The sequence below is a fragment of the Chanos chanos genome, chromosome 5 (genome assembly GCF_902362185.1).
Source record: "Chanos chanos chromosome 5, fChaCha1.1, whole genome shotgun sequence".
Classification (NCBI taxonomy): Eukaryota; Metazoa; Chordata; class Actinopteri; order Gonorynchiformes; family Chanidae; genus Chanos; species Chanos chanos.
In genome coordinates, this window is record NC_044499.1 from 13,221,943 (window position 1) to 13,248,281 (window position 26,339).

Genomic DNA, 26,339 nt, shown 5'->3' on the forward strand with positions numbered 1-26,339 from the left:
CTAAAATGAATCGGTATTATATCCCTGGCCATAAATGCTTTCCAGGCATAATGAGAGAAAGTCTGCCCCATTTCCCTCACTGGAGCTGGGTAGGGTACAGTGTGCATGGTGGCAGAAGACTATACACGGATATCCACAGTGATTTCTCATCAGAGGAAGGCGTGTCATTTCCCCAATCACTGTAGTGCCTCTTTGTCCTGGCTGCCAGTACTGAGCTGGTTACACTCATGGCGACGGCATCAGTCAAACAGCGGACCGGATCGAGGGGACAACTACCCCCGTGCTATTACGAGGGATATCTCGAAAAAAGAGGACCGACAGAGAAGGTATTAAAATGCTTTATTTGGCTTCACATTTTCCCACGCTTCTGTCCACGACCCGCTCTGTGTAGAGGAGCGAACTGGTGTACGAGCTCAGTTCCAATTCACATGTCTGAAGTATTTATTGTATGATTGGGCGAGGTTGGGGAATCATGACAGCTGTCTTGTTGCGTCGTCTTCAGTTCTCTTATGAGTATACGGTAGTCGAACCACTGCTGAAAAATGCATGTTTGTTGCAGTGAACAACTGTTTTGGAAACATTCAGTCCACTCTCAGGGCACGCTTTTGAAACGCGATTGACAGGGTGATTACTAGTGTCAGTTACGGTAATTACAATACCTAATACAGACCGACTGTTTTTTCAGCATAAACGAACTATTTTAAGACTGCTAAAATTCGTAAACATGAGTAGTTTGGCAGACTCCATGAACACAAGGCTGACTATTAGGTCCGCAGTTGTAACGGACACACCTTATTGCGGATCGTGTATACTGTGAAATCCCAAGATTGAAATGTTACAAAAACTTCGTATTCGTTTATCTACCAGTCACTTCAATTACATTTCTATTTTTGTTTTGCTAATCGTATCGGATCCGATACACTTGCATTGTATTGTGGATTATCTGACATCTGCAGAAAGGTTGTACAGCTTTCATTCGTAAACCGACACTATAAATCCAGACAGATACTATAATGTTAGCCTATTGCAGTAGCATAATCATCATTTGTGGCTTGCTCATATTTGTATACACGTTTTCATACATATTCCTACTTTCGCTTTAAAAATGTGGATTTATTCCATCCACGTGTCAGATTAAATATTCATTTCGTTTCTGTTATCTATTGCATGTGCCGTGATTTATGATGACTGGGTGATGTGTCACATCAAACCCCAGCTGCGTATAAGGCTAAAATATAATTGGGGAAATGCCGAACAAAGAGGAGCACATAAGCATAGAAAGGAGAAAGGGTATTTGCCGGAGGACTCGAGGGTTCAGGTGCAGAGAGTAAAGGGTTTTGGCAAGGATACCGATTGTGGACAGCTGTGTATCAGGGCGCCTTGTGCTCCTTGCCCCTGGGGATTGTAAACTGCCAATGAACCAAGGATTAGGCTAGGCTATAAAGAGAATTGGGTTTCCATTAGAAACAGTATTTTGTGGTGGAATTGCTACCATTTGTTTTCTCTTCTTGATTCTATCCGTCTGAAATTCACTTTAGTTTCATCTGAAACTAAAACAGTGGTCAGTGGTGCTGCACAAGGGGACATAAATGTGTTATAAAAAAAAACCCCCATTATTATCGTCTATAGAAACTTGAATAAAAACACAGATAAAAGTGAGTAAAATTTTAACATATGGCTTTGAACGCTGTTTTACAATGCTTTCAGATTTTCAACTTTTCAAACTTTTCCAATACTTTCAGCATCTGTTAATGAGTACAGTTAGAATATTATTATGCTCAGTGACGGAGAACAAAAACATGCTCACGTGTGTTTACAAGTAAGATCTTTATCAGCAATTTATCAAAAAGATATGCATTTAATTTTCTGCCAATTTCCTTATAGGTGTGGCGGAGATTTTGGACTTGTCTGTGTGGAAACACTCTATATTTTTTCAACAATGCCAAGGACACTGAGGTAAGTGCTAGGTCTTTATAGTATATATTATATTAAGACATAGTTTTAAAGTTACCATTAAAATACTCATGTGCCATTCACTATCTCTATCAGGGGATCCACATATCCTGGGAAACCTTGAAATGAACAGACCCCTGGAATTTCAGGAAAATGCTCTAAGAAACATTTGAAGATTACTAAACATACAAAATAAAGATAGTTGTTTCTATAAAGATTTTGCTCGGCACCACAAAACGTGATCAATTTAAAACACGGCACTAAGCGTTCAGAGGTCAGCGAGGCTACGGTGGCACAAGCTGACCAGTGTGGCTCTCATATAATATTTTTATATATTAAAACGAAATAAACCACATAAACATACGGTGTGAATGTGAGGACCCGTGTACATGCACACGTGTGTGAGTATGCATGGAACGTCCTGGAAAACAATCTCTTAAAAAGCCTAGGATCCCTGTCTATATGAGGTAACTTTGCATTTTATATTTTATTGTGTTTGAATTTATGCCTATGCATATATTGACATTTGGGCAGTATGTAGAGAAGCTGGACCTGAGTGGTTTTGTGTCCCTGAGTGACGACTGCAGTCGGGACAGGAACCTGGAGGCAGCCAGGCTGAATCTACGCATGAAAGATGGAGAGATCAAACTCACTGTGAGCATAACCCACAAACACAAACATAAAATCTCCATAACTCACACCTTCAAGCTCCTAGTCCTCAATAGCTGTGGTTTAGTAGTGTTGTACTGTGATGCTACAAGGTTGTTTGAGATACACACTGGTGGATTTGATGTGGTGAGAGAGTGAGAGAGCGTGTCACGTGATGTGGTCAGGTTCAAACAAACACTGCTCTGATCCCATTCTCTACTTAGACAGAAAAAAAAATCCCCTGTTGTCACCTTTTTTGTTCAGAAAACCATCTCTCTCTCTCTCTCTCTCTCTCTCCAATGGCACAGGCTCCTAATCTGGAGTCTCGTGAGCTGTGGAAAGGCTTTCTCTACTCTGTAGTGGATGTAAGTACTGCATGAAGTCACATTTTCCATCAACAATGAAATATCTAATGTGTCGTAATGTGTGGGCGGCATGGTGGTGTGGTGGGTAGCGCTGTCACCTCACAGCAAGAAGGTCCCGCGTTCGATTCCCAGCTGGGCGGCCAGGGTCCTTTCTGTGTGGAGTTTGCATGTTCTCCCCGTGTCTGTGTTGGTTTCCTCTAGGAGCTCTGGTTTTCTTCCACAGTCCAAAGACATGCAGGTTAGGTGAATTGGAAACACTAAATTGCCCCTAGGTATGAATGTGTGTGTGAGTGTGTTTGTTGTCTGTGTGTCTGCCCAGCGCTGGGATAGGCTCCAGCTACTCCTCTCCCCCCCCCCGACCCTAATCAGGATAAGCGGCTTAGATAGTGAGTGAGTGAGAGAGTGAGTAATAATGTGTCAATAATTCCACTGAGGTCAGCAAAGGCATATTAGTTTTCAGATTTGTGATTTTTATTGCTCTCACTTTGTGTCACTCTGAGTGATAAGGAATAAATAATTTAATGAGATACAAGTAATTCACAAACTTTTTGATTAAAAATTATCCAAAAGATGCATGAGTCACATTCTTGGTCCTCCGATAAGAATTTTATTGTGAAAGGTATGTCCTTAAGATAGCTTGATAAGAAACAAACCGGGTGCAACTTTTTATGAAACTTTCCCATCAAAGCACTGGTGTCTGAAATCATAAAATGGCTTCTCCAGAAACAGTACAATCATGTAATATTATCACTGATTTTATCGGGCTGATGAAATGATAAAATTGGGATGTTTGTCGTGTCTCCTGCTCTCTTTCCTTAGCTCTCTGTTCCCAGTTCACTTGCGCTGCTCCCTGGGCAGTTACACATGCTAAAGGAAGTGGTGGATAAAGAAAAGATGAGAAGAAAAACACGTTCCCTCTCCAAAGCTCCTTCTTCTCCTCTCTCCCTCCCTCTGGTGGGGGAAATACCTGCGTGAGTGCTCTTTTCCATCTAATGGGGAAGTGTATAGCATAAATACCATAAATGTTTTGGCCTTCCAGTCAGAAATAGCTGTATCATGATTTCGTAATAACTCACAATGGCGTGAAATGTTTTGAATGTGGGACTTTTACTGTGACACTAAGTGAATATGGTTTACAGAACATTAATGTTTATACAAACTGTTGCAGTGTAAACACCACTCTCTGAAAAGCAGGGCTTGTCACAGAAAAAAGAGGAAGCCGGATGTAGATTAGGATGTTAAAGTACTGGTTAACAACACACTAGTAACAAAGTTGTAACAAAGTGTGGTACTTTTCCACCTTTGTTACGCCATACACGTAAATGAAAGTTCATGTTGAATTCCTACCATGTGTATACCTGTCTGTGTGTGTGTGTGTGTGTGTGTGTGTTTGTGTGTGTGTGTGTATGTGTGTGTGTGTGTGTGTGCGTGCGTGCGTGTGCATGCGTGCGTGTGCATGTGTGTGTGTGGTGTGGGAACAGTTGTTTTCGGCCTGTTTCACGCACTGAGGCAGAGGTCCTACTGGAGAGACATCCAGACTGTGGGAACATGCTTCTCAGACCAGGCAGAGATGGAACATCTCTGGCAGTCACTACACGCCAAGACCTGAATGGGTAAAAACTTCTCTCTCTCTCTCTCTCTCTCTCTCTCTGTCTTTCTGCTTTCCCTTTCTCTCTCTCTCCCTCCCCCTCCTGCTAAAATCTGTCTTACTTGGTCCCTGTTTTTACGCACACACAAAACAAAAGTCAATGGGAGCTGTTTTTACATACATGTTTTACCTGTAGACCTATTACACTCTCAGCTATACCATCTGTCCAAATATCTATCTATCTATCTATCTATCTATCTATCTATCTATCTATCTATCTATCTATCTATCTATCTATCTATCTATCTGTCTGTCTGTCTGTCAGTCTATTTATCTATTTTATTTTATTTCCTTGTCTTTCAGGTCGGTGTTTAGACACTATCGGGTATCTCAAAAGCCGCAGGGTGGCTATGTCATTGATGTGGAAAACCCAGTATGTACTTTTGTTTTCACTATGGACACACACACACACGAATAGACAAATACACAAACACACATACATACTCCATCGTGATACCAGTCTGAATATAGCTTAGTTTAAGTAGTTTTTAATTCTGTGGTTATAAAGGATTCCCTGATATGATCAGTTTCTGTTGTATCATTTTGTCAGTAACAGGCTTTTAAAATATATTCTTACAAAATGTCCATCCTTTCCTACAGTTAAATTGTACTGTGAACAAATTATAAGTACTTGAGATGCATCCTGTATATATATATTTTTTTTTTACTTTGATGAATACTTGCAATGCCTGCCTTACCGAAACCTCTACCCTTGTTTATTAGATTCCTTGTGCTACACTCTATGATGTCATCAATGCTTTGGTAGAGAAGACTGCTGGAACTCTACAGCCCTTTCTACTGGAGGAACCTTATGAGGAAAACATCAGTACGCCCCACTTATACACACACACACACACACTCACACACACTCACTGCTCTTAAACATCTCTACACACCTTCAAGCGCTAATCTTGCGAAGATATTCTCATACACTGAACACTGTGTTCAGTTTTCCTTTAAAACTTCTCCAATTCATTTTCCATTGCAGCATTTGTTACGTCCAATGATGAAAACGGGGAAAGGACTCTACACTGCGCTCCCTCAGGCTCTTTTGCTAGAGCACCTGCGCTCCCTCCCAAACAAGGTACAGTCTTTTCAGTCCTTACTGGAGGTAAACAGATACATACATTTACGTCTGATGAGCAAAGACCTAATGTGTATGACTGTGAATCACTGTTTGTGCGTACTGTTTTTGATTGTCCATGGTCTGCACTCACTCTGACTATCAGCATGATTCGGTATGATTCATGTTTCTCAAACTGCTCTTTATTGAATGGTTCGTTTATATTTTACTTGAAGCCACAGAGAAGAGTAGTCTGAGATCCCAGACAAAATCTCCCAGCCCTTCGCACCGCTCGTTCTCCTCCACAGACACACCATCAAGTCCAATGAGACGCCTCGTACTATGCCCCTCCCCCCTCACACAGAGTAAGTGCCTCACACACAATGCACACAGCTCTGTTATCTTCCTTACTAGATGGATTAGAAATGAAATACATTTTTGTTTGGATAGATTTGAATGTCTATAGCTCTCTCTCTCTCTCTTCCTCATTCTCTCACTTTCTCTCTCTCTCTCTCTCTCTCTCTCTCTCTCTTTCTCTGTCTGTTCCTCCCTTTCTCACACACATACACACACAGAATGTTTGTGAAAGCAGCACAAAGGGACTTCTGTTAGGGGCTAGCTAATGGGCAAAAAGGTGCCAGAGCTAAGAGAAGATTTATTCACAATGACTAGTCAGAAGTTCTCTGAAAAAAAAATGCACGCACAAACACATACACAAATAAAGTACCCTGTATTGTTCTACTGCTTCCCCAGCAGCCTTCACAGAAGAGCTTAAAATGAAGCTGGAGAAGAGACGAACCAGTCAAGAGTGACATGCTCAACCTGCTGAAGAAAACAGTGGTGCTGTGCTGCCCTCTGGCTGCATGAGCCAGATAGTCGACTGCATGGTGCTGCCACCTGGCTGCCAGTACCTGCCAGTGCCTTTTACCATATTGCAGTCTGAGGTCACCCGGTTTGTTGCCTAGAGACCTTCTCATCAACATTCTAAGCCCCTTTGACTGTGCCTGCTTCATGGCCACAGGAGATGAACTTTGCAACGCAAAACGGGGGGCAGAGTTGCACTGCCTGAATGTGGTCAAACAACTTGCCTTGGGTTTGGATACTCCAAGGTGGAAAGCGGTGCTCTGAACCCAAACGATCCAATGTCTCTGTTAACCATGTGGTAATATGAACATGCCAGCTGTCTGCTGGTATTCATCTGATAGAATCAATGAAAAACCCAAGACTTGCAAGCTCAGAAGACTGGTCCTATACTAAGTAACTGACTATGATTCAGCTGTGATTCAATAAAACTCTGAACTGTCAATTTTAACAATACTGTAAAAAAAAAAAAAATCTACAGCTCTTTCTGACAAATAGTTTCAGAGATTATGGACTGAACAGAGAATACTGTTTCACTCTTTGGTTCTGTAAAGTATCTTGTGTATTTGAATCAAACACAGAAAGGATCCTATCACTAACTCAGACCTACTGACTTTTGCAGAAAGTCAAATCTCATGGTTTTAAGATTTGTTGGGGGGAAAAAAATGTCAGTTTATGTGTTTCTGTGTGGGTGCATACATGCATACTGGTTCCACTGAGTGTCAGGCTGACCATGTCCTAGACTGTGGTTTGTTCTCTCTGCATTATGTTATGAGTGCATGTCAAATTGTTATTTTCTAAGCATCTTTGTCCCCTGTTTGTGTGAGAGTTCAGTGTTATTTATATTTCCCTATTTATTAAAATTAAACACTTTCTTTTGGATCAACATCTTCTTCTGATGCTTCTTACACAGTCCCACATGCAGTTATCACTATATTGATGATATTGAATTGTGAGTGAACATAGCATTAAAGCAATGGTTGAGACCAAACTAACACTGTGATGTTACTTATGTTTAGTTCTGTCTAATGAGATTTGAGAGAAATTTGTACTAAAAGATGGGCATAGACAATTTAGACTACTCCTGGAGTAAATTTGGCTCTTTAGCATGTAAGAAAACTAAACTGATTAGTGTATGTGTGAGTAAAAAAGATGCCAGTTATTCGTAACCATAGATGCCTCTCTAAAGCATTCCCTTCATTTTGAGAACGATTGGAGATGGACAAGTGAGCTTCAAAGAAATTAGTACTTAAAAATCGCAAACACAGTGCAAAAGTAACTTTGTGAAAGGTAATCTCGATCTACAAAGCAAAATTAAGTTTCAAAGTAGCTCTTGGTATAATAACAAGAGAGAACATTTACTTTAAAGTTCTTGCATGTCTTCGTGTTTCTGATCGTTTTTACTTGAACTGCACAGCCAATTAGAGCACAGTAATCGATAGCTGGGTTACTGTGGTTTTCCTGCGACATGGTGAGCCTGGGTTGAAACAGTCGGGCTTTCTCATGCAAGAGCAAGTTATAAAGCCTAAGAACACAAAGAAAGACAATGTAAAATATTTTGAATTTTTTGCTCCGTTGTCCTTATATTCATTTCAGTGTAAATTGTGAGTACATATAGTCTGGTAAATCAACCCTTTTATTTACTTTGCACGCCACCCACTACAGTTTCATCAAGATTTACATTTAACATCTCCCAAATGATGATTGGTCTGAAAAATAAATAAGCAAACAAATAAATAAACAAAATACACATCTATCACACTCTATTAAAACCACCGCTGCAACACTACAACACGAACATTTGTTAACAGCTGTGGAAACACAATGAAAGTAGAAACATCATAATACGTCGTTTTTATTTTTAAAACCATAACATTAGCTATCCGTTCCTTTGAATCGAAGTTTCTCAGTTCTTGACTCTTTAATATAAACAAAACTAACAACGATCTTGGGCTAAAAAAATCGAAGAGTTTACGGTTTGAGAAAGGAAGGGACAGCCTGAGTTCCGTGTTCCTGTCTCGGGATTTCTCTATAACGACATGCCCGCTTACGAAAAGTCTGTGTCTGAACGTGCTGGGTTGACCGGTCTCTCAGGGAGTGCAGTATAAAACACAGGACTGCCCCAGAGCCGTTGAGAACGGCTCTGGACTGCCCTATCTCGTTTAGTCCGCGCGGCGGGATCAGAGCAGCTGAACTCTTACAGTACAACGTACACCTTGGTTTCCACTCAGCTCCGCCTATAGGGAATATGGGATGTCAGAACAGCCCCATCTCTGCTTGCGTGAGGTTTCGTGCACCTTGGTTTTGGTTTGCATAAGGAACAGCACGGAGGCACTGAACACTGAAACAGAGAACTGAGAGTGATCTTTCGAAAAGTACGTTACTAATCCCCATTTGACGCCTCTGAAAGTTGTGGTATGTATTGTGTTTTACGTTATACTGAGACTGTGGTGAATATTTAACTGAAGGGGAATCACCAAAAAACCGAATTAAATTACTGTGTAAACCTCACAGAGTGTGTGTGCGTGTGCTTTTGCGTGTGCGTGTCCGTGTGTGTGTGTGTGTATATTAATCACTTGTCGTGGAATGAATTTTGGAGTCAGTTTCCTGGTAAGTCAGTGTGTGCACTATTTCCACTGAAAATTTCTACGCTGTAGAGTCCGTCTTGCAACCGCTATAGGAGAAAACATTATTTTCTCTATTCTACAGGACCTAAGTGCAGCGACAACAAGTCCTCTGCTCCCTCTTGAAGTCCATGGACAAACAGATGGCTATTTTGAAAGCCAATGACTCTGTAACTGCAGGGTTGTTATTGTACGTCTAACCTGAGGGAAAACTATGCTGTCTTATCTACGCTGCATTCTTTAACGTGCTTCAGCTTATCTCCTTACCTGTGTTTTCGGTGAGAAGGGCTCCAGTGAAGGGGTTGGAGTACGCCCATCCAGCTTAAAGCAGCCAAACGTTTGGAAAACTTTCTGAAACGGACTCAGGTGAGACTGGCAGACTCAGCTGTTTCATCGCTTGTTGGTTTGATATAGGCTACCCGTATTATGATTCTAATTATCGAATAAGAATATTAGATATGAGATAAACAAGCGTTACGATACTGTTTTGGAGAACAGATTTACTGTCCTGAATGTCGAAAAGAGTAACTAAGACAATGAGCATATTCAAAAGTGAGCAGTTTTGGAACACTGCCATTGTCACGGCAACAGTGACAGAAACGTATTTTCCAGGTCATTACCCCCTTTTGGTCAGTTTTCTTACCCATGAATGTGCATACTGAATGGTTGAAAAATTCATTTGAAAGTCTCCTCACTGTCACGTGTTTGTTCAGTTTTTAATGTCAGTTGCACCATTATCCTCTGTATTTTTTAAGTACTGAATACCAGTTGTACCTCTCCAGCATTGCATGACATGTACTGATGTTGAATGCATGCAAAGTACGTAAGCTCAGCTTTACGCGGTTTGAGGTTTTCCTTGGCGAGACGAAGAGGCAGTGCAAAGCCCTTCTGTTCTACATTGTGTCATAATGATCAGAAGTGACACCACTGTGTGTTTTATAAGATAAGGCCCACACATTTCACTTGCAATATGCCATCTGAACTCATCCTAAATAGCTTCAGAACAAAAGACCTGTAGCTTCATAAGCAGTCTTTCTTTTCAAACTAATGTTAGATCCCTGTTGCTGACTTTATCATGACATGTAACCTTATGCTTATTTATAACTGCTATAAAAATGATGCTATGTACATTAGGGTTTATGTGGGCCCCATATATTTTTTTCCCAAATGGATTCATTTACCATGCTGGGAATTATTTTAGTTGTCTAATGATCTTAAAGTTGTCTAATGATCTTTAAAGAAATCTCTGGTTGTCAACTGTATGAAATAAAAAAAAACTTTGTTAAGTTGTGCAGTAAAGGATGTACTTTGAGAAACTGAGTTTCTTGCATCTTGTACGAGCAAGGGGTGGAACTCTGCCTCTCTGCCTGCACCCTACGGAAAAGCTTTCTTGATCTCACATTTACATCACTATAGAGGTGGCAGAAATACTGCCATTAGGACTCCAGCTTTGACCTTCTTTTTTTTCTCTCCTCCTCTAGCTTTCTTACTCTCTCTGTCTCTCTCAGATGGCCTCACACAGATACTGGGTCTTTGAAGAGGCGGTTAGTCTGGCTGAGCTGTATATCTCAGCACAGAGTCACCCCTGAACACACCAGTGGGCAGGGATTGGTCTGCCCAGGAAACTGGCAAAGCTTTTGTCTTTTACACTGAGGCCCAAAACAGGTTGTGTGTCTGAGAGTTGGAGTGTTTCATAGTATTGTAACTGGCATTAGGGGAAGAGCCATGTCTCTCCTCATTGTCCTGTGTTTCTGTTACCTCTCGTCTCTGACACCGACGGACACCCACGGTTGTTCACTGGACTGCGTCCCCCGTAAAACGGTCCCTTACAGCAGTAAGTACTTCTCCCAAATTCTCTCTCTATCTCCAATTCTCACTATGTAAAATTTGTACATGCATCCAACATCAGTTCTGGAATTATAAGCTGATTTTCATGAACGTAAACCTGTCGTCTGCTGTAGCATGCAACTGGAATATAAATTTGCTAAATTTGCTTTGCAAATTTTTATTTCACAGTTATTATAAGTTTGGTAGTCAAACTTGTTACTGTGTGGCACCCCTTTAGAGTACTATGCCATTGTATCAGTTAACTTTTTACAAGGCTCCAGTTCACATCGGTACTATGTAGGGCTCTGCAGCTGACTCAGAGCTGCCCTGGATGTCCACTCTTCCACCATCTATTCAAAAGCATTCCCAACAACATTGTTTTTGTTGCTAGGTAACAATGGAAGGTTGTTCCGAGAGGAGGGCATATGGAACTACTCCACCATGTTACTTAGAGAGGACCTGAACGTGCTCATCCTGGGAGCACGAGAGGCTGTATTTGCCTTGGACTTAAAGGACATCACTCAGAAACTGGCAGAAGTATGTTAACAACATTTATGTGCTCTTATAGAAAAACTGCGTATTATTTCAAGATATAATCTCTGTTTTTGTAAAAGGAAATTCAACACCTGCATGATGTAGTGTATGAGCTCTGCTGACTTTATTTTTCTTTTTTCAGGTTAAGTGGGAAGTCCCAGATAAACAGCAGGATGAATGTGGATATAAAGGAAAAGATATTGAGGTCAGTTGATCAAATACATGTTAACAGTTCTTCCCATTAGATCCCTTTTTTGTTTTTTACGCTCTCCATTCAGGGTACATAAAACAGCACGGCTGTGCTTCGCTAAACTTTGAAACGTTCAGCATGTCACACCAAAGGACATCAGAATCATATGGGAATACAATGTCAAGCCTTTATTCAGCTCAGTCTAATTAAAGCTTTACCATCAGAATCATGACTCCTCTCTCTGCCCTTCCAGGTTGACTGTCAAAACTACATTAGGATCTTGCATAAGATGGAAGATGGGAAGATGTATGTCTGTGGGACACATGCTTTCAACCCCACCTGCGACCACCTGGTTAGATCTCTTTGTCATAGAAGTGTATCACGCATGCTTAGACTGTCATGCAAGAATTATTGCTCTGTATTATTCATTCAGTTCATACTGAGCAGCTGTTCTAATCACAATGAGTTTCCCATGATGATAGTTAATCTGTCAACTATCTGTTTAGACTTATGCTAATGGGACATTAACCCGTGAGGGTATAGCAGAGGATGGGAAAGGAAAATGCCCCTTTGATCCTTTCCAGAGATACGCCTCAGCATTTGTTGGTTAGTATTACAGCAGTAATTCTACTGGATACATTTGTGATTCATAAAATTTATAGAAAGTTAAATTTTCATATGAACCAAATGGGTAAGACTTTTTGCAACATGTCCAGAATCTGCCCAGTGGTTTGATAATCATTGAGGCACTCTATTTATAGCAGACAAACTGACACAGAGTTAATGGTCTTAAACACATATTAACGTTTGTAGAATTTAAACACATTTTATAGTAGAGGTAAACTGTGTCTCCTCTGTTATGACAGAAGGACACCTCTTCTCTGCCACTTCCATGAATTTCCTGGGCTCAGAGCCAGTTGTGATGCGTAGCTCTGAGGACCAAATCCGAACAGAATTCACCACTTCCTGGCTCAATGGTTGGTCGTCCACTCACAACACAACACAACACTGCACACAACTGACTGTATCCACACAACACATCAAAATACAGTCTAACACAGTACTGGAGACACCCTCATTCTTTTCATGTCAGGAGACTGCTTTAAGAGCAATTGAAAGTGTTCAACAATAAATGGCTAAAATTACCTCATCTTGTTAAAGTGCTTTCAGTTTAATAAAACCACAGTATTTTGAATTTCATCTGTACATTAACAAGCTAGTACCCACAAAATATGAACAGCTGTGAATTGTTCTAAAGCACTGAGATAATGTGTTATGAGTTCTTTTAGCTATCAGATGAACTCATTTTAAATGTCAGTGTGAAATAGTGATGGTTGTATTTCAGAGCCAACTTTCATCTACATGGACCACATTGCTGAAGGTGGAGTGGATGATGATGATGATAAAGTGTACCTGTTCTTCAGTGAGACAGCTGTGGAATATGACTTCTTCAACAGACTGGCTGTGTCTCGTGTTGCTCGTGTGTGCAAGGTAACCTACTGACAGGACAAATGAGCTCTATACTCTATAAACGCCTTGTCCCATACAATGCCCTTTCAACCATGACGGGATGTATTGATTGAATTACAATTATGTACAAAGCTAAAATCACACCTTTTCTAGCCTTTTAATTGGGGGCCAAGCAGCAGAGCTGTGTAGGCACCCATTGTGTTTCTACCTTTTCTCCATCATCTTCTTCTTCTTCTTCTTCTTCTTCTTCCTCTGGCTAGGGTGTGTATGGCACACTGATTGGGGACAGTCCCCTAACTCTTTTCACCAAGTTTCATGTCTGCGCTTCAAGTGCTGGAGGTGTGTTTATGCACCTAACCTTATGAACCAATTTCCAAAAATAACGTATCAATGGATTCCTTGGATCAAGCCAAGTTCAACGCACCCTATGCCGTCAATTTCCAGATTTTATGAGAAAGTTTTTAGAAAATTTCACAAGCCACAAATTTTGTCCAATCTTCCCCAAAATTGGCATAGATGATGTTCAGACCAGTCCTCACAAAAGTTATCTAATGGATTTTAATTTTTGAATGCGTTTGTCTGTCACAGCCAATCGATATCAGCGGCAAAGTCGCAGAAATGGATGTGAGCTCATATTTCAGCAACGCTTTGATGTATGGACACCAAACTTGGTGGACTGACTCAAAACTCTGCCCCAAGGGATTCCAGAACAAATTGCCAAATTATACCACTTTGGGGCGCTATAATAAGAAAAAACATGTTTTTGCTCATTACTTTTCATATCCTTGGTCTAAAGACATGATTTTCATTTGCAGTCATGCCTTTTTTGATCCTGAGGTCTGGACATGTTGCCATTTCCTGTTCTGCAATCGTATTCGATGGCGAAGTCGTCAAACAGGAAGCGAGGTCATATCTCGGTTAGCGACGGGGGTGCTACAACAAGCAAAATTGTGTTTTGTCTAAGAACTGTTGATGTGTTTGCCTTAAATAACTGATTCGCGTGTCTGGTGATACCGTTGGAGGTCCCAAGGCCGAGACATGGCAACTTGTCCCAAAATCGGGACAAAATCGGCAGCGAAGCCGCCAAGCAGGAACCGAGGGCATATCTCAGCAACGCTTTGATGTATCGATACCAAACGTGGTATATCGACTAAGGACTCCTTCCTGAGGATGTGCAAAACATTTGGTGTCATTTCAGCTTTGGGGGGCACTGCAATAAGCAAAAACAACGTTTTTGGATGTGTTTCTGTCAGTCACACCTAATCTTTGGTCGACTGACACAAAATTTGATATCAGTGGTTACAGCTACGTTTTAAACATGATCAGAACAAGTTGCCATGGTGACTCTGCCCTGCTGAACTGCTTGGCCCCCTCATTGCTGCTTGCAGCTATATATGTTCTGTGTTATTTCCCTTAATAACTATTTCAAAGAATCTCTTTCTGATTTTTGACTAGTTGTACCTGTCAGGTAGTTAGATGTAGTGGAAAGTAGTAGGAAACCCTAAAACTATTTCAGCTATCAAGTAAATACAGCATACACTAGACTCTTTTTTTCCTGGAATACTATTTCCCACAGGGGGATCAAGGGGGATTGCGGACATTACAGAGGAAATGGACGTCATTTATGAAGGCTCGTTTGGACTGCCCTGTTCTCAAGGCCAGCTTGCCGTTTCTTGTGCAGGATGTTTTCCGTTTGTGTGACGGACACTGGTCATCGTGTTTGTTCTATGCCGTCTTCACTTCCCAGTTGTGAGTGTAATCTCTGAATGAAACTTTTTTCTCATTAGTCCCGGTAAAATGATCTTGTTAGTCATAACGTTTGATGTCTTATTAAGTATGGTTTCTTTAGGTAGGAAACTGATGTTATAATTCTTATAAACTTATTAAAAAACAGATTGTTCCAATGTTCTTCAGTGCAAGTGTAGCAATTCATTTTAAAGACTAACTCAGAGTCGATGGAGTTAGACAGTATGTTGTGTGACACAGCACTTAAACCGCATTAACTATTTAACAACAGCACATTCACCACGGCAGCTGTTAACCATGTATATGTATTATGGTGTGACTCATTTCATAGGGAGTCATCACAACATTCAGCTGTGTGTGCGTACAGCATAAAGGACATCCAAGATGTTTTTACCAAAGGGAAGTTTAAGACTAAAGTCTCTGTACAGCCCTCTTTTGAGAAATGGGTGATGTACAATGGAGATCTGCCTGACCCTCGTCCTGGGGCTGTAAGTTATAATAGTGTTTTTACTCTTTGTTATTGCTCTTTGTATGAATGCATAGGAGTTACATGTTTGTGAGTATGTGTGTGTGTCTATATAGATAGATAGATAGATAGATAGATAGACAGACATATAGATCGACAGAAAGATAGAAAGATGGGTAAGACAGATAAATTAGGTGTTATAGGGACTGGGATGGTATATCTCACTCACTCTGATTCTCTCTCTCTCTCTCTCTCTCTCTTTCTCTCTCTCTCTCTCTCTCTCTCTCTCGCTCTCTCAATCTCACTCAAAGTGCATTAACCCTGAAGCAAGGGACAAAGGGTACAAAACATCTTTGGACCTTCCAGATAAGACCCTGCAGTTTATCAAGGACAGACCACTCATGGACCAGGCAGTTCAGCCACTGCGCAATGGTCCAGTCCTGATAAAGAATGGAGCAGCATTCACCCGCATAGTGGTGACCAATGTAACTGCCTTGGACAGAAATTGGCATATTGTAATGTTCATTGGCACAGGTACACAGACATTGGGATTGAGATGAATGTTTGGGATAAGCTTAATGTATCTGTGGATGGATTAGTGTTATTTTGAACAATTTACAATGTTCTCATCAAAACATGTGAAGTGATTAGAATGTTTGATGTTTAAGACTTGCTCGAACGTGAATAAGATGTAAAAATGTCTTTTTGTTTTTTCCTCAGAATCAGGCTCGGTGCTGAAGGCAGTTAACTATGAGGGAGAGATGTTTATAATTGAGGAAGTACAGGTTTTTCAGCCGGCAGAGCCCGTGAACATTCTACGCCTTTCAGTCACTACGGTAACACAAAGCTTTATCCAACTTTAACACAATCTTCAATGATTTGAAATACAAAATCATTGTATATTACTAATTTGTTAGTTTGTGTTGTTTTGCCACATAACTTCACCATAGCAATTATATCAAAATGAATTTCTTCCCTTCCAAAAATTCTACTTAATTTATTTTAAAAAAATCAGTTATTTTAGTCAAATCTAAAAGAGTGAAATTCAGTTCATTTCAGTTAGTGTCTGAACTCGCCAGAGCTGTGTTGTCGTAGCAGAGGAGTAGAGTGTTGTGAGATGTCTTCACAGGGTCAGCTCTACGTGGGCTCAAATTTGGGAGCCATGCAGATGCCACTAAGTGTGTGCAGTCGTTACTCCTCCTGTGTGGACTGTGTGCTTGCCAGAGACCCCTACTGTGTTTGGGACCTCACTATTAACAAATGCGCTAATTTGTTTGATAAACACAGAAATGGATCCAGGTACACTCCCCATCCTGCAGAGTTTACTTTGGTGTCAGTGAGTTTGATGGCTGAATGGATGAGAGGATGGATGGTAGTAAATTATAATTATACAGTTTCAGTTTGCTGAATGAGTCAGTGAAATTTACCCAACTGAATGAATGTGGCTGGTTGCATGGATGGATGCATGGCTGGATGGATGATAATGAATAAAATTTAGTTTAACACTTTTTCTCCTTTGTAGTGAGATCATTCAAAGTTTGATGAAAGGAGATGCCTCTCGCTGTCCACCTGCAGGTTGGTAAGACTAGATACTTAATAGAGGAACAGTTCACATCGACATCATGGAGAGATATAGTCCAGTTTATTCTGTCTGTTCTGATTTACTATGTAAATACATATACTATTTAAACCAGATTTCTCCATTTTAATTAAAATTAAGTCAGTTTGCTGGAAGACACCCTCTGAACAAGCTATGTGTTGCTACATTTGCAGAAAGTGCAAAGCCAGTAAAGACACTCTTCTTTCTGGGAAGTGATGTGAAGTTGCACTGCCCACCTGGATCAAACCTGGCACGGACAGAGTGGAAGGTGAATGAAGAGGTCCTTACAAACTCCAAAAGCAGACAGATTCACCATGACGGTCTAATGATCCTCAATGCTTCAGACACAGACGCCGGCCACTACGTCTGCCGGTCTGTGGAGAAAACATATTATTTAACACATGCCATGTATGACCTGAGCGTTCAAGGTTCTGCATCCAGACATCTGCCACAGAACCAAAGAAATTCAGGAGAACTGGTGACACTAAAGGTCTTTGTAGCCCTTCTGTCAATGATGCTGGTTGCTCTTGTGGTCTGGAACCTGTACCAAGGACACATTTCCTTGCCTGGATGCAGCAAGGTAAGACAAGACACCGGTTCTGGGCAGACTGCGTTTCCCTCTGTACTGGATCCTCTCTGTAATCAGGAGGAAAAAGTCACGGCACTGCCTGGGAACAGTAACAGCAATAATAACCATGAAGTCGATGATCTTGTGTTGTCCTATCCAGAGGAGAAGACAATCAACCATTCTCCTCTAGACATAAGATACATTGACGATGAGTCTGAGATTTAGGTTCTTCGGACACTTTGCAGTCTATTCCAGGTTCAGGATTTAATTCCGTGAACCTTTCCAGGAAGAACACATACAGGCCATGGATCAGTGTTTGGAAATGCAAAAACTGTTTACTGTTTATTGCCGTCTAATTTATCTGGACCTGACCAGACCACATTGTTTTCAGCCTAATTCATACTCCGTGGTACGTCGATGGACTTGATGTTTTAAAATATTGTATTTACAAATGACGAAAGTGGACTTTTACCTGTTTTTTATATTTGTGAGCAAACAAGGTTTTTCTCCATACATACCACACACAAATGAAGCAAATAAAAATGTAACTATTGAGTGAAAAGAGCACGAGGTGAAAATATGTTAATTGCCCAATCAGTTGCCTTAGCTGTGATGACTAACTGCAACCCTAAACTGCACTGAAATACCACGAACTTAATACTGTTGGCTGATATCGTTCTTCTCACACTTCTGCTGTCAAAACCTGTGAATCAAGAAGATCAGGCTGGCTGATTTTCCTAGTATGTCAAAGGACAAGCATGAACTTGTTTGAAAGAGGAGCAAGTTGAACAATGACTTAAAGTCAAACAATATCATGGAAAAGATCATAAAATGAGCCTGATGCTACACTCTGTGTCTGATTTTCTGTGTTATAATGTAATGTAAAAGTAATGATTTTTGATGCCTGATTTCAGTATTTTTTGTATGTTTTGACGTCTCTTCCCTACTTTTTTTTTTTTTTAAATAAAAACTAACCCTGTTGTGATATCTCAGATTGTATTGTGGTCAAAAGAGAGTCGCGCTATCCTTTACTCACATCAACTGGTGTGTTATGACCCTGAGTCAAAAGTGTGTGTTATTGTTTTTGGCCGCAGTTTTTCTAGTGTGTATTACTGTTTTGGGTGCTGCTGTTTTTCTCCCCCTGCCTGCAGGCGATGCTGCCACCCCCCCCCCCCCCCCTTCCCCGCCCCCCTTTTGTGTTTTTCCCGGTATGTTTTCTCTGTTTCTTTCAATGTGTTTAGTTGCAGGTGGCACCTGGGGATTGGTTTACAGCCTGATGGTGCTGCTTTTAAAAAGACACCGTTCCTGATGCCTGATACCTCTGCTTTTCCTAATCCAGCCTGACCGTGCTTGTTTGAAGCCATCGCTGTGTATGTTTGATATTTGTGTATATATTGTCTGGTTGATATTTTCGTTGCATATACTGTAAATAGTGCACATTATAACAGTCGGGGTAGTTGTAGTGACGCTAACACTACCACCTTTTTCTAAACAAATCACTTTTTCATTTTTGGACTGTATTCATCGTAGCACGGATCATGATTGGGAGTATGGCAAAGGGGAGTCACTTTCCTGTTCTGCTCAGTTACCCCTAGGCTGGACGTAACATGGTGTTAAAAGTAAGCAACAAAACAGCAACTTAGGAAACAACCTTTAATGAATTATGTCAAAAAGGAGATATTAAAAGGTTAACTAGAACCTAAACAAGGCTAAAGATGCCATTTATTTTCCAGCAAAAGGTTACATAGGAGTAATTAAGAGGAACAGAGGCTGAGACAGACAATATACATAAAACATGAAGAAGACTATCTATGTGGTAGAAAGATGAAATTTCTCATTCTCATCATTTCAACATCTTATTGTACAAAGCTCCCTTTCCACTATAAGACGTCTGCATCTACACAGTTCCTGTGTGGTGCCTTCAGTATACCCAGCAGGAGCCGCAAAGCAAAAACACTCTTCCATCAAGACACTGCGTGTACTGATTTTAAATTTCACAGCAGAATTACCCAAATTTTTGCCCCGTTTACAAGGATGCTATAATGCATTGGAAAGCCAAACAGTAGTAACAGGTGATCTTATCTTTTATACAAACGACACGTACAGTTTTCAGAGATGCAACGACATTTAGTCCCTCCAGTTTACACTGTCCGTGTTCAACCACGCCCTCTATCTCCTATAGCGATATCTCTTGAAGTGGAACCAGAGCTGGAAGATTCCGTTGGCAAACTGACAGCGGAAACCGTGCCGATGAGAATACTCCCATTCTCGATTTACGATCTTAAAAGCAATGTCTTCGTACGGAGGTCCGGCGTGGAAACGCAGGATCCCAAAGTCCTTGTTATCGGGACAAGGCTCCAAGAAGTATTGTGGGGTGGAACGCTTGTTGATGAGGTCCGGGTAGAAGATGTTAAATTTGTAACCCTGCACGATTTTGGGAGGCGGGTTGTCAAAGTCGTAGTGAGTCTGGTTGTACTTGTTCCACTCGAAGCCGGTGTGCACGCGGTTGAAGAAGCGAGGTTTACGTGGCCTGTATTTGTCAGCCCACAGGTACATTTTGCCAGTCAGAGGCAACTCCACGCTGAACTGAGCCTCATCTCCACCCATGCCCTCTTTAGCACGACGAACAAACGCATCCTCTGCACTCTCACTGGCATCACCTACAGAGAGAGAGAGAGAGAGAGAGAGAGAGAGATGCCTATGATGATAGATACTTTCACTTTTAGTCAATGTCTTCACACACTAAGGAGAGTGTGTGAGTAATTAACATTTCACAGAACTTAGTACAACTACAGTCTCCATGAATTAAAGACAATTGAAAAGGCTGACCTTGCTGGCACTTTTTTTCGTATGTCTTAATATGTTTAAATGTTTTTTTAAAAAAAATACAGCTGATACTGTTAAAGCTAAAAGCTCCGAAATAGGGTTAAAGTTGGGGATATGAATCTTTGACGGAGGCATGAATGTGGGTGAAAATGCACGGAAGGTCTGCATGCACAGAACCACATAGGCACACACCAAATGCACAAACCACATTCGCACAAAGACTTGGTGTGTGTGTGTGCGTGTGGTTTGTGCATTGAGTACAACAAGATAAAAAACACGCACCCGTGTCCTGTAACTGTCTGCGAGCCTGATGAAGTCGTTGCAGATCCTCCTCTTCCTCAATCGTGTGAGTGTCCAGAGGAAGCTCGGAGGGCAGGAGCAGTTTGGGGCTGTACCGGCCCGAGTCGTATTCAGCCTGGCTCTGCTGGATCAGATCTTCCTCTGTCAGGACCGCCTCCGTCGCTCCACCCTGCTCTTCCTTCTCTTCTCCCTCTTCTCCCTCTTTCTCTTTATCCCCTCCAGCAGAAGGTGATTTATCCTTCTCCTCCTCCTCTTCCTTCTCCTCGCTTTCCTCTCCTGACTCCTCCGCCTCCTGTCTCTGAAAGCTAGTTGAAGGACCTGCCTCCTCCTCCACTGCTGGCTCTGGCTCTCTCCTGTACAGAGAGAGAGAGAGAGAGAGAGAGAGGAAAAAAAACCCAGACATCAAATAAACTGACAGTGCAGGGCTACCAGTGAAAAGCAGAACTGTGGTCATGTTTCAAATAGTGGCAGCTACATCACATAGATGCTACAGGACAGTTAATCTGTCTTTTTTTGTGTGTGTGTTTTTTTTTTAAACCAATCAATATGACAACGCAAAAAACAGAAAAACAAAAGCAAACAGCAGAACCAGTCTGGGTTTTAACAGTGAGACAGTATTAAGTGAGACAGGGTAACTCACGTAGGTTCCTCAGATTCCTCAGGCTCTTCTTTAATGATGGGGAAAAGAGGTTCACTTTCCACTCCCTGCTCCTGTTTCAGTTTATACAGCTTCTGTCTCAGGACATCCTGGTGTCTCTCTCTCAGCCTGTACACACAACGTCACATTCACACAAAGTCACATTCACACACAGACACAATCACTGCTGTGAGGCCTTGGAATGTGTAATAAACATATATATGTAATCACATTTATGAAATGACTTTGACACGAACAGTGTGTAAGGATAAATTCTGTTTTGTTTGTGGTTCATTGTCAAAACTGGTTCTTGAATGAGGGCTGGTACTCCAACTCTCTTAAGTTTTTAATTAACTGGTCAACTAAACAAAAGAAAGTAAAAAGTAAAATAAATACATACATACATAAATACACAAATAAATAAAATACAAACCATCAAACCTGCGTTTAAGGCTTTCGAAGTGAAAAGATGGATTGGGAAAACTGATTGTGACAAGCTTACAAAGAACAAGCTGCATATTTCTCAAAGTAAACCGCCTCCTCGCACCGACCACGGTACAGCGGAAACGCGTCCCGTCTGGTACGAACCTTGCACGGGCCATGTAGACCCTGACCTGCTGAAGCAGGCTCTCCCAGTATCCAATGTCCAGGTTGGAGCCACCTGCTTGGATCTTGTTCTCTATGTTGATGTGTAAAGCCTGGAGCTGACTGTACGTCTTCCCCTTAAAGACCGTCTGGACGTCAGCACTCACCGACGTGTTAATGCCCTCACGACGATCCCCTAGGAAAGGCACAGACACAAGGAGTTTCAATACTGCGGACGCTATTTTCTCACGACACAAGAAACAACGTTATTATTTCTTCTTGATGTGATTTAAGTGTAAAATAAGTTTAAAATGTGAAACTACATTGAAACTGTTTAAAAAAAAAAAAAAAAAAAAAGAAAGAACACATGTCGGGTTAAAGTTTCATTTGATGAGATCTTGGAGATACCAGAGCGAGCTGGTGAATGCCTCCACTGTCCGTACCTGGTCCTCTCCCTGATGCCTCCAGCTTTCGCAGCTTGCTGATCTCGTCCTCAGTGATTGTTGTCATGTCCCTCCAAAAGTCCACATTCTTCCCTTGCTCAAGCTCCATGTACACCTGCCCATTACACACACACACACACACACACACATACACACATACACATACACATACACATTTTTGTGGTATTTAAAGGGTGGATTCAAAAAGTTTGAACGCATACCTTTTTGAAACAACACAAGCTAATTCATTACAATCAATTACAGACTGACAAACATTCAATTAAAAATGAAATGAAAGAGTCAACAATGAACGACTATGTTGTTTTGTAGAATAATTTGTTCAGTGGCCAGAACCCATTCACACCTTGATGTCCTCCAGCAGGTCATCCATGTCAGTAACAGTGAGGCCGTTGAGAAATGTGTAAGGCTCATGCATCTCCACAGCCAGGTCGTCATCCTCAGCACTGATGTATTTAGCCAACAGGTCAATGGGTTTTGCCCTGCCGTCTCTGATACGAATCTTAGACCTGCATTTTCACAGAACGCATTGCAGTGATATTTAATGAGCTCGCTTGCATTCAGCTTTGAATCGAGTGCTCTGTGTGTGGTTATGAATGAGAACACTTTCGTTTAGGTGAGTTGGTCTGTTTTCTGTTAAGTGAAAATTGGAGGCGTGTAAGCAGAACTGTGTATGTGCATGTGGTTTGTATGGGTGTAGACAACAGTGCTGTGTGCAGATGCATGTGTGTTCACCTCAGTTTTGCCTGGTGAAGATGAAAATTATCCTCTTGCTCCGCCCAGGTTTTGAAATGCTCCGCCTCTTTCTCGCGTTGTAGCATTTCCAGTTCCTGTTCACGCATAGCCTTTTCTCGCTCCCGCTCCAAACGCAACTGCTTCACCTAACATAGTAAAACACATAGTCAACACAAAGTAAACAACTCATAAACTTAGACAGACACTTCAGTCACACACACTCACAAGAAAACACAAAAGTGCCCATAGACACAATTCTAAAGCAAGCACATCAACAACACTCCATGAACCTTCAGTCTCTTTTATTCTCTCATACACTCATTAGTCCCAACTCCCTAACTGAGCATGATTTCCACTGTAATATTTCACTTGTCTAAACCTGTCTGTGTACATGCATAAATGAGGTGGCTGTCTTTATGTGGCAGAGGCTCTTTGTGGAGGTGACACTACATGTATGTGAAAATTTGTACACAAGAAAAATGACATTAATGATGCACAGACATAATCCAATCCATTAAGGTTCTTCTCTTGTACATTCTCTCTCTCTGACAGTCACAAACACTTTAACTGCAATGACAAAACGTAAATGCATTGAAAGAACATTTACCTTTTGCAGTTCTCTCCGGTTGTCTTCTTGGATGCGTTTGTTTCTCTCTTTCAATTCCTTTTCGCCCAAGTGCCCAATGCCTTTCTTCTCTAAAGCCTGAGAGACACACACACATATAGACACAACATCTTAACTACATTTAACCTTTTACATTTACAAAGTGAATATGCTGCTTTTCAGAGCTCAATACTCAGACACTATCAGATGCTCGCTGCATGATCCCACCAAAAGATCGTATAAATTAAATGTTCTTGCTGAAATGCTGGGATGCTGAAGAGAAGTCTTAAACACACTAGAAAGTTCTCACCTTCTGCCATTTGAAGGTCCCGAGCAGGTTGTTGTCTCCAAATGGGTTATCAGCATTGGTGTATCCCATATACTCTTCACTCCATCCCATCTTCTCTCTCTTCTTCCTCTCTTTTGCCTCTTTTTTAGCGAGTCGCCTGGCTCTCTTCTCCTCTGGAGTTTCCAGAGCCTTTAACATCTCCCTCTGTCTTCTCTTCTCCTCCTTTGCACTCAGCTGTTCCTGAGTCTGCTTGCTACACTTTGCATCGCTGTCGGAATCTGAGGAGACAGACGACTCAGAGGAGCCAGATGGGGAGCGTCTCCTGTGTCTGTCTCTGCTCCTCTCTCTCCTTCCTCCGCTCCTATCTCTGCTTTTGCCATTACGATCCCGCTCTTCACTTCTTCTGCTTCTCCCCCTCTCTCTACTTTTTCTCCTCTCCCTGTCTCTGTCTCTCTGTCTCTCTCTGCTATAACTTCTGCTGTTTCTCCTTTGCTTTCTTTCCCTTTCCGCACTCTCGCCATCTCTTGCTTTTCTCCTCTCAGTACTTGATCCAGATCTGGAATGTGAAAGGCTTCGGCTCCTTCTCCTTCCTTCCCTTTCATCCTTACGTTTCTTCTTTTTCTTGTGTTGTTTTTTACCTCTGTGATCATCAGAGTCACTACTGAAAGGGGAAATGAATTATGCATATTGTTATTGTTGTTTAATCCTTTATCTGAACACATGAGAGAGGCCAAGTGAAAAGACAGCACGCAACCTGACGGTTTGTACTCCGTCTGTGCGTTCTCCAAATCAACCAACCGTAGCCCCCTACACACGTTTCTACAATCAGGAAAACGTAAAACAAGTTAGACTACCCGCAACAATACCTGTTTCTGTCTTTAGATCTCTTGTGTGAACGCTGTCCTCCTCGCTTCTCCCCATCAGAGTCAGCTGAATGGTCATTATCTCTGGTTCTGTGTCGATAGGGGCCTGGGGATCCGCTACTGCTCCTTGAGCTAGCGCTATCTGACCGAGCTCCTCTGCGAGAGCTCTTTATCGGGGAACGGTTCCTACTACCTCTCTGTTCGGGGGATCTCGATCTTGATATCTTACTCTTATTTCGATCTCTATCCCGAGAACGGGACCTAGATCGAGACCTACGATTTTTCTTCGAACTCATCGCTCGTTTAACTTTTGGGTCCTACAGGTTTTTGGTCGCGTAAATAGGTAATCCACAGTTAGCCATAATTTGGTAAGTAATTTTAATGTATTTATTAAGAGTAAAAGTACTCGTGTCGAACAACTTCCCTCAGGAGAAAATAATTTTCGTTGTTTTGTACTTGTATCCATAAATCAGGTGACGATTATAAATACTTTCAAATATTTATATACAGGCAAGAGGTCTGAAGTTAGCATCTGTAAGCGCCTCTTCGGAAGGTCTTTCTTTTCTCAGTGTCGGATAATAATGACGACAAACACCAAGCCAATGGCTAAAAGAAAAAAGTCTAAAAGATGATGTGATTGGCCATTGTGATTAGGGAAGCTCTTCTCTGAACTGTGTTATGTTTCATGTCCAGCAGGGTGGGCAATAGTCCTATTTTTTTTACCAGCCCCATTTTGTGTCACTGATATGTGACAAATTTCAGCATTTACAAAAACTCCTTTTTAAAAAGTCTCTGAATGGTCTAAAAACCTGCTAAATAATTTCCCTTTTATAGCTTCATATACTGTTTAAACATTCGTGCTTTTGTATCAGTGCTATAATTATTAAATTTTAAATAAAATGCCACATGCGTTAAATTTCAGTGGATAGCAGTAAGCACCTTTTATCGTATGGCATTCTTCATTCTTCTTCAACCAGCTATACTCTCAGCTTTGTTTAGTTTAGAAAAACATATCCATTAGAATTTAAGTCTTCTGCTAACAAGCTCAAACTGAATTTTAATGTAACTCCTCTCTACGTCTAAATATTATCATGGCTTATTCTGATGGAAAGGATAATCTTTCTCTGTCTCTCCTTTTCCCTCTCTTTCATATTTTTTGTGATTCATACATTTCAAATTTATCTCTACAGTGATATTCACTGATAATCCACACGGACCTGATCTAACTAATAATGAACAACAATATCCATGTTCTGGGCCTTTGACCTCTACAGTCCACAGAACAAATCCCATAATAGTTCGACAAAGCTTTTGTTTAGGTATTGTTTTGTCAGAGTGGCAGCTCTCAAAGGCCTCCAGTGAACTAGATAACTCTTTAGAGTCAGTGATCAATCGCTGCATGATTAACTTGCTTTTGTGAAGGCAAGGGCACTGTGTATTTCTGTGAAAGCGTTCGGAAACTTTTGGTATTTAGTC

At 41.2% G+C, this 26,339-nt stretch overlaps 3 protein-coding genes across 4 annotated transcripts; 2 read left to right on the forward strand and 1 right to left on the reverse strand.

The window, feature by feature from the left end:
- The first annotated feature begins 227 nt into the window (after positions 1 to 227).
- Positions 228 to 6,489, forward strand: stap2a (signal transducing adaptor family member 2a). The gene is made up of 11 exons (XM_030775908.1): positions 228 to 326; positions 1,885 to 1,956; positions 2,488 to 2,607; positions 2,910 to 2,966; positions 3,786 to 3,937; positions 4,448 to 4,579; positions 4,918 to 4,987; positions 5,338 to 5,440; positions 5,603 to 5,698; positions 5,914 to 6,042; positions 6,434 to 6,489. The coding sequence occupies exons 1-11, from the start codon at positions 228 to 230 to the stop codon at positions 6,487 to 6,489; spliced, it is 1,086 nt and encodes a 361-aa protein (XP_030631768.1).
- A 4,398-nt stretch (positions 6,490 to 10,887) lies between these two features.
- On the forward strand, positions 10,888 to 17,788 carry sema4e (semaphorin 4e). The gene is made up of 14 exons (XM_030774665.1): positions 10,888 to 10,993; positions 11,381 to 11,526; positions 11,666 to 11,728; positions 11,967 to 12,065; positions 12,220 to 12,319; positions 12,580 to 12,690; positions 13,059 to 13,204; positions 14,760 to 14,932; positions 15,261 to 15,417; positions 15,707 to 15,929; positions 16,116 to 16,231; positions 16,525 to 16,694; positions 16,918 to 16,970; positions 17,169 to 17,788. The coding sequence occupies exons 1-14, from the start codon at positions 10,888 to 10,890 to the stop codon at positions 17,786 to 17,788; spliced, it is 2,283 nt and encodes a 760-aa protein (XP_030630525.1).
- Positions 17,789 to 19,241: 1,453 nt separating this feature from the next.
- cactin lies at positions 19,242 to 25,165 on the reverse strand. Of its 2 annotated transcripts, none has more exons than XM_030775192.1 (10): positions 25,054 to 25,165; positions 24,022 to 24,590; positions 23,715 to 23,810; positions 23,108 to 23,253; positions 22,719 to 22,881; positions 22,355 to 22,469; positions 21,915 to 22,107; positions 21,330 to 21,455; positions 20,672 to 21,039; positions 19,242 to 20,223 (listed from the first exon to the last, which is right to left on the reverse strand). In XM_030775192.1, exons 1-10 carry the CDS (start codon positions 25,157 to 25,159, stop codon positions 19,733 to 19,735), a joined length of 2,373 nt encoding a protein of 790 aa, XP_030631052.1. In that variant the 5' UTR covers positions 25,160 to 25,165; the 3' UTR covers positions 19,242 to 19,732. The 2 variants fall into 2 exon arrangements, with proteins under 2 accessions (XP_030631052.1, XP_030631051.1); XM_030775191.1 differs by having other exon boundaries at positions 20,672 to 21,042; positions 24,022 to 24,661; positions 24,867 to 25,165.
- Between the last annotated feature and the right edge of the window lie 1,174 nt (positions 25,166 to 26,339).

What these genes read in the sequence shown, in the direction of transcription:
- cactin (XM_030775191.1), bottom strand. Translation starts at nt 25,159, where the DNA reads ATGAGTTCGAAGAAAAATCGTAGGTCTCGATCTAGGTCCCGTTCTCGG. An exon ending in ACCTGCTGGAGGACATCAAG is followed by an intron (nt 22,470 to 22,718) that starts GTGTGAATGGGT and finishes TGTAATGGGCAG; the next exon opens with GTGTACATGGAGCTTGAGCA. An exon ending in GGCATCAGGGAGAGGACCAG is followed by an intron (nt 22,108 to 22,354) that starts GTACGGACAGTG and finishes TGCCTTTCCTAG; the next exon opens with GGGATCGTCGTGAGGGCATT.
- sema4e (XM_030774665.1), top strand. Translation starts at nt 10,888, where the DNA reads ATGTCTCTCCTCATTGTCCTGTGTTTCTGTTACCTCTCGTCTCTGACA. An exon ending in TCACTCAGAAACTGGCAGAA is followed by an intron (nt 11,527 to 11,665) that starts GTATGTTAACAA and finishes TTCTTTTTTCAG; the next exon opens with GTTAAGTGGGAAGTCCCAGA. An exon ending in ACCCCACCTGCGACCACCTG is followed by an intron (nt 12,066 to 12,219) that starts GTTAGATCTCTT and finishes CTATCTGTTTAG; the next exon opens with ACTTATGCTAATGGGACATT.
- stap2a (XM_030775908.1), top strand. Translation starts at nt 228, where the DNA reads ATGGCGACGGCATCAGTCAAACAGCGGACCGGATCGAGGGGACAACTA. An exon ending in ATGGAGAGATCAAACTCACT is followed by an intron (nt 2,608 to 2,909) that starts GTGAGCATAACC and finishes CCAATGGCACAG; the next exon opens with GCTCCTAATCTGGAGTCTCG. An exon ending in TTCTCTACTCTGTAGTGGAT is followed by an intron (nt 2,967 to 3,785) that starts GTAAGTACTGCA and finishes CTCTTTCCTTAG; the next exon opens with CTCTCTGTTCCCAGTTCACT.